The 19,925-nt window shown below is 48.2% G+C and overlaps 3 protein-coding genes across 5 annotated transcripts in view; 1 reads left to right on the forward strand and 2 right to left on the reverse strand.

Moving 5' to 3' along the window:
• smg (sterile alpha motif domain containing protein 4 smaug) overlaps nucleotides 1-19,925 on the reverse strand; it is a 171,850-nt gene that overhangs the window by 72,244 nt on the left and 79,681 nt on the right. The window lies entirely within an intron of this gene.
• On the forward strand, nucleotides 1,759-13,035 carry LOC149332460 (uncharacterized). 2 transcript variants are annotated; one of them, XM_089558061.1, is made up of 17 exons: nucleotides 1,759-2,401; nucleotides 2,461-2,514; nucleotides 2,573-2,686; nucleotides 2,784-2,837; nucleotides 3,388-3,450; nucleotides 3,598-3,663; nucleotides 3,787-3,849; nucleotides 3,997-4,062; nucleotides 4,186-4,248; nucleotides 4,396-4,461; nucleotides 4,588-4,650; nucleotides 4,800-4,865; nucleotides 5,726-5,797; nucleotides 6,595-6,648; nucleotides 6,933-7,677; nucleotides 7,735-7,787; nucleotides 7,903-13,035. In XM_089558061.1, exons 1-17 carry the CDS (start codon nucleotides 2,084-2,086, stop codon nucleotides 7,915-7,917), a joined length of 1,995 nt encoding a protein of 664 aa, XP_089414187.1. In that variant the 5' UTR covers nucleotides 1,759-2,083; the 3' UTR covers nucleotides 7,918-13,035. The 2 variants fall into 2 exon arrangements, with proteins under 2 accessions (XP_089414187.1, XP_089414186.1); XM_089558060.1 differs by having other exon boundaries at nucleotides 7,735-13,035.
• Nucleotides 5,695-18,648, reverse strand: LOC149332461 (uncharacterized). The gene is made up of 3 exons (XM_089558062.1): nucleotides 17,085-18,648; nucleotides 15,163-15,789; nucleotides 5,695-14,590 (listed from the first exon to the last, which is right to left on the reverse strand). The coding sequence occupies exons 1-3, from the start codon at nucleotides 17,158-17,160 to the stop codon at nucleotides 13,755-13,757; spliced, it is 1,539 nt and encodes a 512-aa protein (XP_089414188.1). The 5' UTR covers nucleotides 17,161-18,648; the 3' UTR covers nucleotides 5,695-13,754.

The raw sequence follows: 19,925 nt of genomic DNA on the forward strand, positions 1-19,925 counted from the left end.
TGAAGCGAAAGCAAAGCCTCCACGGAACTGGCTGAAAGGCACTCCCCGCGTTGGTCGACTCCGCCCACCGTACGAGGCAGAATTCAAAAAAAAAAAAAAGGCGGGAGCCGTGCGTTAATTCGATTTAATTAGGGAAATCGACCACACAGGGCTATAAGTCGCAGTTTCTGAGAATGCTAGGAACGTGTAGATCGAGTTCCCGCGGCAAAATGACGAGTTCAGATTCCTCTTCAGTGCACCTTTAATTAATGCGTTAGCATGCAGGTTCTCGTAACCACCGGGTTTCACCGTACCAAAAATTCCCCGATTGGTCGAGAAGAGGGCCATGACGTCATCAGCATTGCCAAATTTTAAAATCTCAGCACTGGTGAAATGTTAGAGTACCTTCCACTGGATTAGCATATGGAATCATACTAACCGAACCCATCGTTCCACTTTAAAGGGCAACTGTAGCACTTCTTTGAGAATTTCGAGTTATTCAAGGATTCAAATCTATACAGGCTGTAGGTAAAGCATGCCAAGTGTTTTTGCACCAGAATTTAAAATAGTGACGTAATCGACTATTGAATTTTGTGCTTCTTCTCAATGCAACGGAGGAGTGCAGGGAAACTCAGCGTGACGTCACGGAAGGTATGATTTCAAATTACCGCTGCCGTCAGCCACACCCTGCCCTGACTCGTTAGACGCTACCAAACACTCGGCAGGGCTCGCCTTCGGTGGCGTTGGTTTTTTTCCTTCAAAGCAGGCGTTTGTGCGTTGAAAATGTACCCATACCTTCGATGACGTCATCATGCGCCCCCCACTTGGCATTGTGCACTGTGTTGAAGCTTGAAGCGCGTACAGGATTTAATCGGCGATTACTTCACAATTTCAAGTCCTAGCCCAAAAAGACTTCGCATGTTTTACCTGCAAGTTTCGCGCATTCGACCCTCTTAACCTCGTTGATTTCTAAAACCTTCTAAGCCGACTAAGTCCCACCGATCCACCCAGTAATCTCCGGATCCACCTTAATCTTCCCACTAATCCATCTTAATCCCTTTTCTGGGCTGGGCCTACTTCCAAATTTGCGGGGTCAATTGGAATATTTGAGGGCGGGCCAACTTACAAATGACATAGCATTTTCTTTAAGAATACGGTCAAGGCCTTAAGTTTTTCACTAAGCACTGTGTAGTTCCCTGTGGGCTTATCTGATAAGATGGAAGCCGTGTGCTGTGTTGCCCTGCTTTCTTGTCTCCCCGTCCATCCACCCGTCCACTGCCATACGGATTCCCACTCGGATACGTGTTTGGTACCACACCCTAACATAAACCAAACCAAAGCAGGCAAATGAAATTGCGCCATAAGCTATCACTTATATCTAGGATCCTTTCTTCTTATTCTGTCTGAAACAAACTTTCGAGATCATTGCGGCGACCCGTATTGGAGCAATGCGAAAGCAAAACGTCCACATACTATATCTACGTCCGTGGCTGTTCTGACGTCCATGTACTATATGACGTCCAAGGCTATTTTGACCAAGTGCATTTTTTCGCGTTTAATTAACTGATTACACCTCATCAGCCAGCTTTCCCGCGGCAACGTTTCATCACACTCTGTCTGTAACAATCACAATTTCACACATTTATCTCCGGAGAACGACACGGACAAAATTGTGGACATTTTTTTGCAGACGCGACAGAGCCATATAATGCTCTTGCATTTAAAAAAGAAAGGTGGGGGGGGGGGGGGGGGGGGGCAAGCGTTTTCGAGACAGCCCCAGCTACCACGCCGAGCGAAAAGCTGGAGCGATCTGTTCACACACGTGCAGCTCTAGGTTCCTTCCAAGCACTGCCGACATCGATATCGGTTCGCACACTCCGGCGAGCAGGACGACTGCGCGACGTATACACCTTTCTATCGTGGTGAGCGCCATCTTCCAAAACAAGCCTCAAACCAGGGATCAGAAGGCCAGCAGCAGCTCACTGGTATCGAGAGTAACGCGCATCCCAGTGTTGCCCGTTGGCTCTGGACTGCTTCGTCTCGTGTAACTGCTGCAGGCGTGCGTGTGCGTGTTCTTTTCCCGCGGTCATAGCAGCTTCCTACGATGTCTGAAAGCTACAAAATTTCTTCTGGACAGCACTGTGCTGTTTACGGATGCACCAGCAATCAAAAAAAAAGAAATGCGGCGAGAAAAGTGCACTGCAGAACTCACGCTCTTCTTCAAGAAAACTGCGGGTGCAACATGTTTTTGTTGCACCGATTTCCCGCGGACCCTGACCTGAGGCAGCGTTGGGTAAATGCTGTCAACCGGAAAGACTTCAGTCCTTCAGAGTCTTCCCGGATATGTTCTCTGCATTTTGTTGATGGGAAGAGAACGGAGCAAAATCCGGAACCCATGCTTCGCCTTGGCTACCAAAGGAAGGTAAGACGTGCAACGAGTAGTGCAATAACAATTCGCTGAGCGCTACCAATATCTTGCAGGTTGTGAAAGGGAGACGACGGATAATTAAACATGATCCGGTTGTGCCCAAAAAGGTTTGTTAAGACGCGTCGTTGTAGCGCGGCAGTGGTAACAGAATGCTTTTGTTTTCAGCGAGCGAAGAATATCTTTGCGGGACCTCCCCGATCAGTCTCCCCGATCACTCCTCCCCGATCAGCCGCGCTGATATCGGCGAACGGTTCGCCGAGACAAGAACCACCGCAAACGGTAAAAGCCTCCATATCTTGCACTTTGTTCATTTTTTTTTTGTACCAAAGGTCGCCGTAGTCCTGTGAATTGACAGATCATTACCACACACTTGCAGCCTGGAATGGACTCAAACTCGTTGAAAATGCTCTGCGATGCCGCCCTACTAATGGTAAGTGTTATTTTTGTTGTCCTAGAGCAAGTTATGTTGAGGAGTGAAACAGAACTGACGCGCGGCGTTCAGTGCCAGTGGAGGCTTGCACCCGTGTGTGCATCGGGTCGGAACTTCGATGACCATTTGCCTAATGTGGCAGCAATGTAACAGTAGAATGGCGAGGCCTTTCTTTAACAAATGTCCGGGTCTTTACAGTGTACTTTGCAACACGATCCTATTCCCGCCTGGCTTCGGACTGGAACGGCCTTCCAAATTAAATCGGCGCTATCACCTGTCTATCCACTTTTTTAAAATTGCATATCGCGCATATTTGCCACAAAGATGTTTACACCTATTCTGTTTTACCCATGCAATCGGCTTTGTTCTCATGCAATAACCCAAACAGGAGGCTTTTTAAAGAATGAATGTGAAATGTAATTACCTCTACTCATATCCTCATATGGTCAGTGGCACTGTTTCTTTAAAACTCTAAACGAACTACAGAGATTTTACTTGCAAACATTGCTGTCTATTTTAAGGAACTTAGTTCAGCTCGATCTCCTCGCAGGCATCAAAAGACGAAATCACGGTTCCAGCCCATCCAGCACCGGAGCTGCAGGTCAGCGAAACGGTGAGTAACCAGGTGTCGGGACTGACTTTCAAACCTTTTGGAATGGTTTCAGTAGTGCACTTGCATTGACTTGTCCTACGTGTATGCCATATTTGTGTGCTATATATTTGTGGTGATAATGTCAAACTTTTATTTTGAACAAAACAGACAGTGGTGGAGGTCTCTGACAGCATTGGCAGTGAGACAAGCTCTTCTGCACAGCTTCAAAATGCAGTAAGAATGGCAACTGTTGCACTATACTTTCCACGGCACTGATTTTTTCAACTGTGATTGAACCCAGGTTTTCTGTGTTAATGCTCAGCAGACATTGCTATTTATATTGATCTCTCCTTGCAGGAATCGGAGGCCAATATCACTGTTTGTGCCCATCCAGCACCGGAGCTGCAGGTCAACGAAACGGTGAGTAACCAGGTGTCGGGACTGACTTTCAAACCTTTTGGAATGGTTTCAGTAGTGCACTTGCATTGACTTGTCCTACGTGTATGCCATATTTGTGTGCTATATATTTGTGGTGATAATGTCAAACTTTTATTTTGAACAAAACAGACAGTGGTGGAGGTCTCTGACAGCATTGGCAGTGAGACAAGCTCTTCTGCACAGCTTCAAAATGCAGTAAGAATGGCAACTGTTGCACTATACTTTCCACGGCACTGATTTTTTCAACTGTGATTGAACCCAGGTTTTCTGTGTTAATGCTCAGCAGACATTGCTATTTATATTGATCTCTCCTTGCAGGAATCGGAGGCCAATATCACTGTTTGTGCCCATCCAGCACCGGAGCTGCAGGTCAACGAAACGGTGAGTAACCAGGTGTCGGGACTGACTTTCAAACCTTTTGGAATGGTTTCAGTAGTGCACTTGCATTGACTTGTCCTACGTGTATGCCATATTTGTGTGCTATATATTTGTGGTGATAATGTCAAACTTTTATTTTGAACAAAACAGACAGTGGTGGAGGTCTCTGACAGCATTGGCAGTGAGACAAGCTCTTCTGCACAGCTTCAAAATGCAGTAAGAATGGCAACTGTTGCACTATTATACTGTCCACAGCACTGATGTTTTCAACTGTGATTGAACCCAGGTTTTCTGTGTTAATGCTCAGCAGACATTGTTATTTATATTGATCTCTCCTTGCAGGAATCGGAGGCCAATATCACTGTTTGTGCCCAGCCAGCACCGGAGCTGCAGGTCAGCGAAACGGTGAGTAACCAGGTGGCGGGACTTGCTTGCAGACTTTTTTGCAATGGTTTCAGTGCTGCACTTGCACTGACTTGCATTATGAGCGTGCCACATATGTGTCCTATATATTATTGGTCATAATGTGAAACTTTTTATTTTGGGCAAAACAGACATTGGTGAAAGTCTCCGGCAACTTCAGGAGTGAGGCAAGCTCTTCTATGCCGCATGCAGATGCAGTAAGTAAACCGTTGCAGTACAGCTTCCTAACAATTTTCCCCATTAGAATAAGTGGTACATGCCTGTTTTTTTGACAAAATGCTGCAGCTGTGGTGATGTTTAATGTCTCTTTAGCTTGTACAGAGGGCAAAACACATGCCTAGAACAACCAAACTGTGTGTTCCGCAGCTCCCAAAGCCGCTGCGAACAAGCAGGCAAAAAATGAGGGTGAAATTCGATGAGTTTCACTGCACATGTTTACATCCAGGCTATTTTTAACCAAATCTTATCGCTAGTTATCGCGTGCTCAGCCCGAAAAACGCTCAGAACGTGTTCTAGACATGCGTTTTGCCCTCTGTACATTGCAATAAAGTACTATTCCATTTAAAACCATGCAGGCAGCATAGGTTACTACACATGGTACCTCAGAAGGAGACTACCAGATGCAGGCTTCAGATTTTGCAAGTGGAATGCAGAGTCACTGCAGCATTTCCACACTCTTTACTAACCACACACAGTCAAGGCTGTTCAAACAAAGCTTACATTCTTTATTTTTTACTTTACTAGTGATTATAGGTGGCACTGCCACCCATAGGTCAACTTAAACAACTATGTGATGATTCAATCTTGGAGCTTGACGTCCTGTTCCAGGCTACGCGAAAACCTGTGTTGTCTAGCCAGAATTCACAGCAGTCTACGTGGTAGCATGTCAACATGGCGAGTGGAACACTGGTTGTGTTGAACATTTTGCAGCCGTTTCGCACTTCTTGTTACTAAGCTATGCTGTGCAGTTGTGTACGCAGAGGGCAAGTCTGTAGCCATATTCAAACATAAAGAAACACTAATCAATCTGCAGCCACAAGGCGGTGCTTTATTTCAGATAACACAAGTAGCACCTCCACATCCTGGCGTGGATGATGACACAGACTACAGCCACCATTACAGAGATGTGGTAAGTTGGTTCAGGAACACACGCTTCTCATTTGTGTTGAATATGGCAGTGTACACTTGTCTTCACATGAATGCAGCTCACAAAACAACATGCCAACACATTCACTGCTCTTGAAATTCAAGACACCACAGGCTGTGAATATCACTTATTCGGCCATAAGGCAAGCTATTAGCTTATTCATGCAACACATTGATAATTGATGTTCATAGCATTGCTCAGAAATTAGCAGGCAGCATTAACACACAGAGACAGAGCATGCTGGCTACATTAGGCAAAACAACTTCTTACTGATGCTCTGGTTAAGGGTTGAATGAGCTTTCTGACCGTCTACCATAGGCACAGTAGAGCGAAATAGTACTTGACACATTAGTGTGGTGTAACAGTATGTACCACCTTTGCAGCTTGATTATCTAAAACAAGGGCACACAACTGAAAAAGAGACATGCATATTGCTCGAGGTAACATCTGTGCTGACTGATTCAAAAGAGGCTCTCTCATGCGTCATCTTAAAAGAGTGTTGATCGATGGCAGCGTCTTAAATGTAGAAGTTCATTCCATGTAGCTGGACTATTTTTGTATGAAACTATTTGTATTTGCCAAAGCTACTGTTGCGGAAAGTTGGCAAGGCACAGGAATGTGAACCTAGCCCTGTTTTGGCTGTGTTGTCATGTTAGTAGTCTATAAGCACGAGCTATTATATAACACCTGTTGTGTGTTTTGGCCATGTATGTTACTACAGTAGCTTCTCAAACTTCAGAATGTTGCTTTTTTAATGAAAGTTGCATGTTTTGTTTCAGGCAACGCAAACACCAGCTGTCACAAGCTCTGACCTATGCCCTAGGATAGGAATTGTGAGTGTGTTTTACATAAATGATTACGAAAGTTGTGGTAATAAGCAACAAATAACCGAGCATATATGATGCTCCTGCTGCATGCATATTTTCAGCATGGAAGGTGAGTCTCAAATTCTACTGAAATTATGCTTTCTTCACTTCTGGAATACACAGGCTTGGCTGAGTGATTACTTGCAAACCGATTTGAATTGCCGAGTGTTCTGAAATCTGTGTTGTTGTAATTCAAAGCAGATGCTTATGTATTTTTCTTGTTTTGATGCACTGCTTCTGTTTTCTTGTAGGTGTCAACAGGCAGTGATGCTCCATCAAACCACCGAGCACATGAAGACCACCCATACGCACAAATGGCTACACATGAGGTTCTGAGAAGCTCGTTTCTTCAGACATTATCAAAAGATGACATTGTTTTCTATACAGGTTTACCTTTTCCAGCTTTCAGTAGGCTGACTAAAGTCGTTAGTGCACTGACAAATAAGCCAACTTTACTGTCATCAGAGGATCAACTTCTTATGTGCCTTATGAGGCTTCGCCTCGGCCTTTTATACGGCCACTTAGCACGTATTTTTCAAGTGTCAGTTTCAAGTGTCGGAAACTATATTAAATATATGTTGCAGCTTCTTAGCCAAATAATGAAGAGGGCAGTTATTTGGCTCCCCAGGAAGGCAATCAGGAACAGCATGCCAGCATCATTTATCAGCAATGGCTACGGCAACACAACTTGCATACTGGACTGCACTGAAGTTTCTCTGCAGCGTCCTAAAAAGCTCAGGGCGAGAGCACAAACTTACAGCAGCTACAAAGCACGGAACACAATCAAGTTTCTTGTCGCCATAGCTCCTAATGGGTGCATTATGTTTGTCTCAAAAGCTTATGGTGGGCGTGCTTCGGACAAATATATAACAAGGGACAGCCATATTGGGGACTACCTTGTGCCCGGAGATGAAATCATGGCGGACCGAGGGTTCACCCTTGATGAGGAACTTGAAGTTCAGGGGATTCGCCTCAACACACCAGTCTTCACAAAAGGTATGCATTCAGAAGTTGCTTGAACGTATGACTCAGACATTTTAAATGACTTCGCAGGGCGGAAGCAGCTGACAGAAAAGGAAGTCACCAAGTCACGACGCATTGCCTCTGTGCGTATCCATGTCGAACGTGCAATTAACCGCATAAAAACATACCGGATGCTGAAGCAAGCCCTCCCCATCACCTCGAAGAAGATGATCAGTGACATAATTTTTGTGTGTGCAGGGCTCTGCAATATGAAAGGACACCTCATAAAGCCCCAAAATGAAGCCCTCTAGGCAGAGGTGTTCCTTGAAGCAGGACCCACTCGAGCAGATGCAACGTTGGAGCTCTGGTGGGCACTCAACCCTTCTGAGGAGCCTCTGAACGAGCTCCTTCCTGCACTGACGCCAAAAAGGGCCTCCCAGTCATCCCACACTAGATGAATATGACATAAGCATGCCCTGCGCCTCCTCTATTTTTACAATGCCAGCCGCATCGCCTGCTTTGCAATGGGAGCCGTCGGTACACCTCACTTCCGATAGTTGCCGCGGTGCGGTGCTAGCCAGATGGTAGCACTGCTTGCGTCATGCTTGCATATGGGCGCGAGGTGGTGATAGCGCTGTCCTACTCCTACTCCTAGCGTCTGTCAGATTCTTGCTTCCTACCCCTTCTTGTGTAGCTCTCGCTGAAACCGCGGCGCAACGCTTTTTCCAACGACAATCGGCTGGAGGGAGCGGCGACTTTGCTTGCCGTTTGCAGAGGTTGACTGCGGCGTTCGCTCCGCTTATCACTCGCGGATGGCAGCTGGCATACTTGATGCGCTGTTTGAGGTGATTGCACCACTTATTGCTCTTCCTTACCAGACGAGTAGAGTGTTATAAGTTTTAAGGTTCGTTCGTTTCGTGGCACTATGGTTAACGAAAACTGTTTTGCGTGGGTAAATGGTGTTGTCTTCGACGCTGACGAGGTGTCCTCGTAGCAGCAGTAAAATGGCACCGGTTAATTATGTTCAGTACGGCTGCTGCTTTTAGTTTTTTTGTGAAGTGTGGGAGATTTTATGCTTGTTGATGTGAAGCTGAGGAACTTCGCTGCACAGACAGTACAAAAGAAGGGGTCGTTTACGTGCATTTATTCACATATATTTCCAGCAATTTAAAGTAATAGTATATAAAATATACGCCGGGTATTTCCTATTGAAGTTCATTTTTCGCTTCTCAAAACAATCGTAGCTGCAGGCTGCCAAGGATAGAGAATACTCTTTATCTAGTTGTCGTAATTATGACTGCTTATCCTCACAAAACTACAGCTACGACTTGAAAGCTATTGCTACCTGGTAGTTTCGAAAAATGCCTTCTCGGGAAGATTTACCATGTCTTCATTTCATTCTCCCATTTTCCTTACAGAACATGATTGAATCCAGAGCCAAACTAGCGTAACTTATTGCTAAATACATTTACCATCTGATTTCATATTTTCGTCAAGCAGTTTCAGTGCCTCTATCGGTATGTTTCAGTGCTGTAGCTTAGCTTAAAGACCGACATGATTCGACCAAGCCACCACAGCCTTTCGTAGCAATGCCAAGGCCGCTGCGCCGCACACTCTGACTCCTTTCGAAACATGCGCTCCACGATGACCAGCGCCACGAACAGCGTGCTCAATGACGCGTCCATACCTGACAGGCAGCCTGATGGTAATGCGAGATGCAGAGCGCCGCCTCACGAAGGAAGAGAGAACGCTTAGAAAATTGTTTTCGTCCGCTTTCCGTCGTCTGGCGCCACCCAGATGGTACTCTCCCTCACAGGAGCACAGCAGGCGCGAAGGCTAGCCGATTGGGGAGAGTAGGAAAGGAGGATAGGAGACAGCCTTGGACGCTTGAATTGAGCATACTCAGCAGGCATTGTAAAAATAAAGGAGGCGCTGGCATGCCTGACTAGTGTAGTGTGCCAACTGTGACAGGTTCCGCTACCGCCATGCGCCGACACTGCGCTGCGCCTGACAACGACGAAGTTATGCGCCGACACTACGCTGCGCCTGACGACGACGAAGTTGCCCCGCTCCCTTGGTGCTGGCTACGCCCGTCTACGCTGCCAGATCCTGCACGGCGGTTCGGTCTCTTGAGGACGCCTTATAAACGCACCCCTACAATTGGTGCAGGTGCGGGGTATGTCCCCTACCAACCTGGAACTCCGGAGCCGTACGCTGCCGCCTGTGTCAACCATGCCAGATGAGACTGCCCCAACACCAGCGGCCAGTTCAACCACCGTCATTTGTTCTGGCGCCATCCGGCAGCGTGACCCTGCCCGCTTCAGTGGGACTGCCGACCAAGATGTTGACGACTGGTTGTCATCGTATGAGCGAGTGAGCAGCTATAACAAGTGGGATGACACTATCAAGCTGAGTAACGTCATCTTTTATCTCACGGACGTGGCGAACCTCTGGTTTCGAAACCATGAGGCGGACCTACCCACTTGGCCCGTATTTAAGAAGAGCTTTGCGGAAGTGTTCGGCCGCCCTGCGGTGCGCAAGCTCCGTGCTGAACAGCGCTTACGGGACCGCGCTCAACACACCGACGAGACCTTCACAGGTTACATTGAGGACATCGTTGACCTCTGCAAACGTGTCAACGCCGCCATGCCAGAAGCGGACAAGATCCACCATATCCTCAAAGGCATCGCTGACGACGCATTTCAGATGCTCCTCGCGAAAAATCCCACCACCGTCAGTGAGGTTATTAAGCTTTCTCAGAGCTACGACGAGCTCCGCAAGCAGCACGCTTCTACACGGCGTGCCGGTGTCTGCGACGAAGCCCTCTCCACACTGGCCCTGGGCGGTACTACTCCTGAGGACTCCCCTCTTCTAAACCAAATCAAAGCCTTCGTTCGTGAAGAGGTCGCTCGCCAGCTGTCCCTCATATCCCATTTTCAAGACCCCGCCCGCCAAGTTCCTGACTCGACCCCGTCTTTGGCCCCTACCATTCGCCGTGTCGTGCAAGACCAAGTCGCTGATCTGCTACCGTCCAGCCCTGTGCCCGCGCCTGTGACAGCACCCCTGACGTACGCCCAAGCGGTGGCCAGGCCACGACATACGCCGGCACCCGATTGCTACCAGGCCGCCCCTTCTTTCCGTCCTCCGCCGCCGTCTGAGCCCCCGTCTCAAGCTCCGTTCTCAAGGGTTCGCCCACATCCTACCAATCCCTGGCGTACTGCGGACAACCGACCCATCTGTTACGCCTGTGGTCTGCCCGGCCATGTCGCGCGGCTTTGCCGCCAGCGCCTTCCGCCTTCTCGACCTGATCTGCGCTCCTACCCGTACGATGCCGAACTATCCTCGCCGAGAAGGCCACCTGGTCCCCCCTTTGTTTCCCCTGATCGCCAAATTTACACCACTCGCCGATCGCCTTCCCCTCGACGCCGTTCCCCTTCTCCGATGCTGCGACGTTCTAGCTCCGCGCTTGAGGGAAACTAACAGCCGCAGTTCCGGGGGCAAGAACTGCGCTTGTTTCGAACTCCTCAAGTCCTCCGTGTCGTCCCGCTAATGTAATCGTAGTGTTCGTGCAAGGTGCCAAGGTTCTCGCCCTCGTCGACCCGGGCGCTGCAGTATCTGTCATAAGTGAAGCTCTCTGCCGCCGACTCCGCAAAGTGACTACCCCACTTTCTGACTTTTCGCTTCGCACCGCCTCATCACAGCGCATTCATCCCTCAGCCACATGTACGGCCCGTGTCCTCATTCAAGATGTTTTGTACACCATCGAGTTTATTGTGCTGTCTCACTGCTCACACGACATCATCCTGGGATGTGACTTCCTTTTGACTCATCGTGCCGTTATTGACTGTGCTCGAGCTGAAATCGCCTTTTCTCCGCTGTGCGACGCTCCCTTTTGCGACGTGCCTACGCAGTCTGCCAAACTTGTGGTCGCGACTGATACCGACATTCCTCCGTTTTCTGCTGCCCTCGTGCCGCTCTCCTGTGTCGGCGTCCCTCATTCAACTGTTTTCTTCACGCCTTCCGAAACCACTTCCCGCCATCCCTGCCTCCTACTTCCCTTTGCTGTTCTGACGATCGACCATGGACAAAGTGCAATTTACGTCTCGAACCCATCTTCGTGCCCGTCAGCAGTGCTCCGAGGTGAATGCCTCGGGCGTATTGAAGAACTTGATTCCTGCCTTCCCTACCCTATTCTTGATACCACCGCTTCCTTCGATGTCGATGTGCTCAGCTCTTGTGATGTTAAGAATGATCCACCGCCCTCCGACGTATTCCACCGTGCCATTGACGCCGACCTTCCACCCGCACTACGTGATCAACTCGTCGCCCTCCTCCAGTGCTTCAGTTCTTCTTTCGATCTTCCTCAGACTGCCTTGGGCCGTACGTCTGTCGTTGCGCACACCATCGACACCGGTACACACGCCCCTCTTCGCCAGCGCCCCTATCGTGTCTCGGCTTCTGAGCGCCGCGTCATTTCTGATCACGTGGACGACATGCTCCGTCGGGGTGTCATACAGCCCTCCCACAGTCCCTGGGCGTCTCCTGTTGTGTTGGTAAAAAAGAAAGATGGTTCCATCAGGTTCTGTGTTGATTACCGCCGGCTCAACAACATCACACGCAAGGACGTCTATCCTCTGCCACGAATCGATGACGCCCTGGACTGCTTGCAGGGAGCTGAGTATTTCTCCTCGCTGGATTTGAGGTCAGGCTACTGGCAGGTGCCCATGGCTGACGCTGATTGCTCAAAAACTGCCTTCATAACACCTGACGGCTTATATGAGTTCAACGTCATGCCGTTTGGCCTTTGCAACGCCCCGGCAACTTTCGAACGCCTGATGGACACTATCCTTAGTGGACTCAAGTGGGAGAGTTGTCTTTGCTATCTCGATGACATCGTCGTCTTTTCTGCGGACTTTTCTTCTCATCTCATCCGCCTCGAGCGCGTTCTGACTTGTCTTACTGACGCTGGGCTCCAGATAAATTTGAAAAAGTGCCGCTTTGCTGCCCGACAACTCACCATTTTAGGACATGTAGTCTCTAAAGACGGCATTCTTCCGGACCCCGCCAAACTTCGTGCCGTTGCCGAATTTCCGAAGCCCACCTCACTGAAGCAGCTCCGTAGCTTCGTTGGCCTTTGCTCTTACTTCCGTCGCTTCATCTTGAATTTCGCCACGATCATCGCTCCTCTGACCCAGCTACTCGCAGGCAGCTCCAACCTCTCCGCTTGGACGCCTGCTTGCGATGACGCCTTCGACACCTTGCGCCGCCTTTTGGTTTCGCCTCCCATCCTGTGCCACTTTGACCCGACTGCGCCTACTGAGATCCACACTGAGATCCGCGGTATTGGACTGGGTGCCGTTAGCATTTTAATAAAGACGCGTGTTCCCTTTCTCTCTACGTCAGATTTATTATTAATTTCATAACTTGTGGAATACCTATTGCATGCAATATTTATGCTAGCCACAACAGATCTTTGGTCCTAGAGCCAGACTTGAACAACAGTTCAGCAAATGTATCTTGTGAGCATGCTGTTGTCTGCCTTTTTCGGGAATACTCTCATTCTCCCTGACAAATCTGTACATTGGAGTGAGGCCTGCAACACTTGACATGCTTTGTATGAAAGCATCCCCTCAAACTTTTTGAAAGCATGCTGCAAGCAGGAATCCCCTCATGGAGAGCTGTCATTAAATTTGCCCCTTGCTACATGTGAAACCAGTAAATTTTTATTACTGCTTTGGTTGATGCAATGCCAGTGCTCCTTACCACACTCACTTCTGACATTTTGATTACATGAGGGCAACGAAGTTGAACACAGTAGCCGTACCGCAACAGAAGGCTTCAGCGATGTCACTGCACGTTAAAGAACCTCAGGTGGTCGAAATTTCCGGAGCCCTCCACTACAGCGTCCCTCATAGCCCGAGTTGCTTTAGGACGTTAAACCCCCATAAACCAAACCTATCCGATAGATTTCGTACGCTGCTACTCAAAATTTGAAATTGGCTGTCAAATCTGCTCTCATCTAGCAGTAATTTCTTCGTCATGATCTGGACCTACACACTTTTTATGGGAGCCTTGTTTTGTTATTGTCAGAATATATGCAACAGAATGTTTCACATTAAGCAAATTTGGCTATACCTCTCAACTGTATCTAATTCGTCGCGAACATTGAGGTCCGAAAGACGGGGAAGTAACTCAGAAAAGTAGAATTTCTTCAGGCGTGGGAAATTGGTCTCAATGTATCCCGCATCGAAAGGCACAAAAACAATAACATCACTTTGCGCGCTCCAAACATAAAAGAAGCATTTCTCAGTTTTTGTGCACAGCATCTGTATCTGTACTTGACTATAATAGCCATTTGGGCCATTTTCTGCCAGCAAAAGCAAGCCTTCTTTGTCCCTCCGGACATCATATTTGCCACCATTAATAAGTGGCATGCAATCAAGCACATACGGGCACTTAATTTCGACTATGGCATTTTCTCCTTCAATTACTCCATCAGGTGAAGCAGAGAGCCATGGGTAGTCAGTATTTACGACTGTTCCTGTTTTCTTGACATGGAACTGTGTTTTTGTAACAAACTGTTTGAAAGCGACTGGTTCCATCTTTTTTCCGTGCTTTGTAGCAGCATTCCCCATGAATGTTGGGTGCAGCATCCTGCCAGCTGCTTTCTCGCAACTTGTTGAGTCTTTTTTTGGTATTTTGCTCACGTTTGAGGCGGTCAAACGCAGCTTGCGTGAGAAGTGCCACAGTGGGGTTGCTTGGCTTACTGTCTCAAGCTCCAGAGCACTGGCTGCGAGAGGCGACAGGGCCACATACTCATCGTAAAAAAGTTTGCACTGCATGCAGCTGTTGTCGGAGTGGTCCCCATGAGTGGTTGTTTTGGCAGGCACAGGTGGAGTCCTCAGTTGCCTCTCCGGTGCATGGAGAGACTCGTAGAGTATTGTGCCTGCATAAAAACAATAACATTGGCAATGTCATTTGAGCAAGCCCCTGGTTTCCCGCTGCTCCGGCCACTAGATGCCACTTTGGCTGCCACTGATATGGCGGATATCGGAGGAAAAGATATGCTGTGGTTGGTGCAGTGGAAACAACCAAGCGTAGACTGATGTTGTGAAGAGAAATCTCTATGAAGAATAAGAAGACTGTAGGGCCTCTTGCAAAACAGGCTAGGACACTTAAGGAGATTTTTTTTCTTTCTAAAAACTGCCAGATACAAAGGGAAAGCCACATATCCAAATCTATGGCAGCTGGCACTGCATTATCGGTGTTTCAGTAAACTAAATGCTAGTGACAGTAATAGCAATGAGTGCCAGCTTTGGTCTGAAAACTAGCAGAAAAAAGGGCTAGATCCAGTAGCGCTCCAATTTTGAAAGCATTCGGGTTACGCTACAATAATCTGAAGTAAACACCATTTCAACCTTTCTGTCATACTGATGCATGGAAAAAACTGAGGATGCAAATATTTTTCTTGTTTTCTTTCATGAACATAATTAAAGATTAAGAGATTTTCTGACGCACCTGGGAGGGTGAAAAGATCAGCGTATGGTGGTTCTTCGTGCATTTTTTGAATCTCCTCCTGCGTCATCGGTAGAAACCGTGGCTTGGGGCGTTTTCTCGGAGAACCATCCACAGTTCCGTTGTGCAGCTTAAACTGAATGTCCTCAAGCATGGCAGGCTCCACATTGCGCTTAGTGCCACTATTCCAGAGCGCAGCTTTGTCTGTGCATGAAGTGCCTGTCAGCCCTTGGGAAACAGCAATCTGCACTTTCCAAAGTAGGGCACCTACATGGCTGCATGTTTTGCCGTTGCCAGCCATACAGGAGCACCCTGCAGTGACAACTTCTCCCATGCGTTTGACACATGCCCAGGCATTCCTTGGAGCAGCATTTACTGACTGCGATGGGCACACTGCTGCCTTGATATAGCAAAAATCAGCAGAGATTTTGTGGATTAATACTTTTCCTACAAAGCCACTTTGCACATAATTGTAGGACTCCAGTGACCTGTAATTCCTCATTGCCTGCAGGTCACAGGCTTTGGAGTTAAGCAGGAAAAACACAATATCTGGGCTGGAGATGGAGGGCCATTCCCGGGTGTCGTCTATCCAGGCTGTAATGCCTTCGGGATGTTCATATGTGCAGTTGTCTGAAAGTAAGATATGGAAAAAAAAAAAATAATTAATGCCTATGGCTTTTTGAGTACACCTGGCCACAAAATTCTAGCGAGTAACGTTACAAAAGTTGATCAAACCTCATAAATCTTGCACTGCTACTTTTGCAATGGTGCATCCATTTACAGAATAATGCTGCTGGTTTATTACCACAGTATGAATGCCCTTGCCTAGCGATTTCATACTTCATTTGCCAATACAAAAATTCTACGCTTGTGCACACAATCTACATTTGTACTCCTGGCATTACTTCTTTTGGTCTAATGGCAGAAAAAATAAAAAAGCAAGCCGTATTTGGCGATAAGTACCAAGCATACTCAGTGCATGCATACCACGAGCGTTACAGACCCCGCTAACAATCAGGCGCGCGCCTCTGACTGTGGCTGACAGCCGCAACACGTTGCAAAATGGATAGATGTCAGCTGTAGTACATCGTAGTATGCTAGTCACCCACGAGGTGCGTTCTACGATACTGGAAGCCCGTTCTGGCAGTGCAGTCGCATTCATAACCTCGGAAGTAAACTCCTCACGTATGCAAATTTCTGAACGAAGGCGAAGGCGGCCCCGCCGCGCGAAGATTTTGCCCGTGTCGCTTGCTTCCTCGCGCAGTTTGGAGTGAGCGGTCTCTAGCGCGTCGTAATCCTTCGCCTCTCCTCAATCACGGCAGCGCGCCGGCCTGGTTATCGCCGCTGGCGCTGCACAGCCGTAATGATTTTGCTATGGCTGTGAGACAAAGCCGTTAAAAAAGAAGGTTAGACGAAGGGTTAACGGCAGTTCGATCGAGCAGCGGGAGGGTGCTCTGTACGACTAGTTGCATGTCGTGCTTAGTACATTTCGACCACGTCGATCCCCTTTCCTTCGCTTCAGTGTTCAGCGGAGAATAACTCAGGGCGCAAATGTTCACTTACATGGTTTGTCGACTGCAGCGGAGATCGAGGTGACAACACACACGGGAGCGCCCACTCAGCCGAAGTGGGCAAACTCCGAACGAAAACTCATATGTGGCTGTCTCGTATCTCGGCAGCCCACTACGATTTAGTAACAACGGCAGTCCTCGCCTCGTCACTTTGTATTCTGTACACATATCGTACCCTGTTAAAAGCCATTTCACATATTTAACAACGCTGCCAACGCATCTACGGGCTCCGCGGGTAATGTAACGCAAGGCGTATACAAATGACGGGTGGGTATCGCGTCGGCCTTTCTGCGCAAGCAAATGTCGCAGAGTTAGCGGCTGAAAGTCCCCACATAGTGCAAAAAGGCGTCTTACCTCCAATATCCAAAAGCTTGGTTTGCTGAGGTACCACCGTGCACGACGGCAGCGTGGCTGTATCCGTCGAGGCCATCGGGCAATCGCGCACGGTGAAATCGGTGCCCAAGCAGTACGTAATCAATGTACACCCGTGTCTTCGAGCGAGAAACGTTTCGAAAACACGAAATCAAAACAAAAAAATAGAACTGCTAGCAAAAACAGTCGCAGGTCATCAGCGAAAACAGCAGGAGAAGCACCAAGCTATGCAAACACCAACGCACTGCACGGGCGCAAGCAGTCCAAGATGGCGCCGCCGCTAGGCGTCGCCCCTTCCGTAGAGGGATTTAAAAATGGCGCCAACCACAGGTGCCTTGTTGGAAAGGTCTATAGACATATGCCCGTTTCACATGGTGCGATTCTTGCCACAGCGAACTGCGATTTCAGCCGCACTGCGACAGAAGGGCACGCCGCTCCCGTCGCAGAGCGGCTGCGGCAGGCTTCCAACCAGTTGGTCGCACGCCACACAGTCGCAGCGATCGTTGCGAACGAAGCGGCCGTCAGCCAATAGAATTCAAAGGTGTGACATCACAGGAAACGACGTAGCGGAAGCCGTCGAAACTGCATCAGAGGTATTTTCACTTTGTTTGGAAGCGCTCGGGCGAGGAAGAAAAAACTTTTTTTTCCTCCATGCGCTCGGGTCTGTTGATTTCTCAACATGTCACGTGCATTATTTAACGAGTTGCTCATCGTAGTTGCGTGCAAAAGCAAAAACTTAAGAATACCTTCTTTGCATAAAGTGCTTGATATTTTAATAAATATACATTAATTCAATAAAAAAAAATAAAACTTAAGCGTGTTCTGCGGTTATTATTGGTAAATTATGCCGGTGCCGCTCGTGCCGCACCAACAGAAATCGCAGGCGCCGCAAGCATGTGAAAGGGCTGTCGCGACTGGCGCCGCTGCGACACTGCGACTGGATCGAAGTTTTTCGTGCGCGCCGCATCATGTGAAACGGCCAATAGCCGAGAAGCGGCTAAACGCGGCTCAGGCTGCGGGGATAAAAACGAGCCAAAAGAACCCCCCCTCCTTCCATTCAATAGGGACTCTGCGACGCCAAATGGCGCGCGTCGCTGCCGCCGCCGCCGCCGAGCTAAGCGGCGTTTCCTGACGCACTCTACTTCCCGGTTCGCCAAGACCGCCGAGAGAAAGTTTTCTGGGCAGCGCCGAGGAAACGAAAGAGGGAGAAAAAATAAATAAAAAAAAACGCTTCCCTCCTTGTATCACGACTATCTCGAGAAAAACTCCGCGGCCTTTTTTTTGCACCCGAGGAGAAAGAAGACAAAAAAAAAAGCCGGAGGAAAGGTGGAAAAAAAAGAAAACGGTTTGTGGAGGAAAAGTGCTGCTACTACTATTCTGGAGACTTGAATGGCTAACGGAGCCGCCCGTGAAAAACAACCTCCTCCCGGTCCCTTCCAAGAGCGTACAATACACTGGGAAGAAACGTCGCCGCGCGCGTCAGCCGAAGGCGGAGCTGCATGCAGCGCTGTATCCGTGTGCTTTGCGCTTTTCCGAGAACAGACAGAAATCAATGGAGAGGGGGGGGGGGGGGGGGGTCGACATTTTATTTGCCACGAGACAGATGCTGCAGCGGAAAGGCTTACTGTTCATTACTGCCTACACTCAAAGTGCACTGTCTAAACGTAGGGGGTTGGACATTTTTCTCTTCTCATTTTTTTTTTTTTGCGAACTCGGCGGTCTTTTTTCGGCGTTCATTTCGGAACGTAGTTCCCGTCTTTTGTTTTTCTTTTTTTTTTCCAGCAACAGTGGAGAAGCCTGCCTAACCAATTCACTGCCATACGCGGGTATGACTGTTCACTGAAGAGCTCTTATAACACACGACGTTTGGCAGCGAGGTGGAGAGGAGTGCCAGGTAGCGGAGAAATGTCTTAAAACGTGAACTGGAAAAAAAAAAGAAAAATTAATTTAATTTATTACTGAATCCAACGGCACAAACGCCTCACCAGGCTCCTGGCTTCCGAACTCCGTTCATTTTCTCATCTGTCTGAGTGTAATTCCCACTCAGCTGCGGCGTGTAAGTCAAGGATACTGACCTGTTTCCATTAAAAAACAATTTCAAAAATTTAATTCGGCATACTTTCATCGTTTCTTTTTTTTTTTTTTTTGGTCTGTTTTCGGTTTAAAGACCAGCCCTTAGCTATATGGGAACGGAAAAACCATTCGTCGTACTGGAGTTCGTTGAACGCTTATTCGCCGCGCCTACGACATGTGTTCTTACCGGGAACAAGGGGTTCGTTCAATGGGTTGGTAATGAATAACATCTTAGAGCGCGTTCCGCGGGGGCCAGAGACCTTGACGCGAAAAAATTCTAGCCGGTTCCCGGCCTTCCACGCCAACACTCTCGACACAAATATACCCACATCTTCTTTGTTTTAAAAAGGAGTTCAACCGTGTTATCTTATCTCTGGACCATCAGGAGGGCAACAGCACACAACACAGAAATATGGCGACGTGCAAGCGAGCGGAAGCCTTTAACACCTCATCGTTGTAAGCAGGAGTTGTCGACAGAAATGTCACGCTTTTCAATTGGTCGAAACGGTCGTGACGTCACAGTGCGCAAATTTCAATCGTACTTTGGCTAGTAACCATGCAACCAATTAAAGGGATCGTTTATAGTGATGCTCCAAGTAAGTGGGACTGAGCCTAGTTAATTGCTTAATTACCCAATTAGCCTAATTGACCTTTCTAGTCAGGCCAGATAAATAAATAACACTGAGTAGGAAATTGGTCGAGTTCGGGAATCGAACCCCGGTCTCCGGAGTGCGAGACGAGCATGCTAAC

This window comes from Amblyomma mixtum, chromosome 8, assembly GCF_055824585.1.
Source record: "Amblyomma mixtum isolate Tamu chromosome 8, ASM5582458v1, whole genome shotgun sequence".
NCBI classification, from domain to species: domain Eukaryota; kingdom Metazoa; phylum Arthropoda; class Arachnida; order Ixodida; family Ixodidae; genus Amblyomma; species Amblyomma mixtum.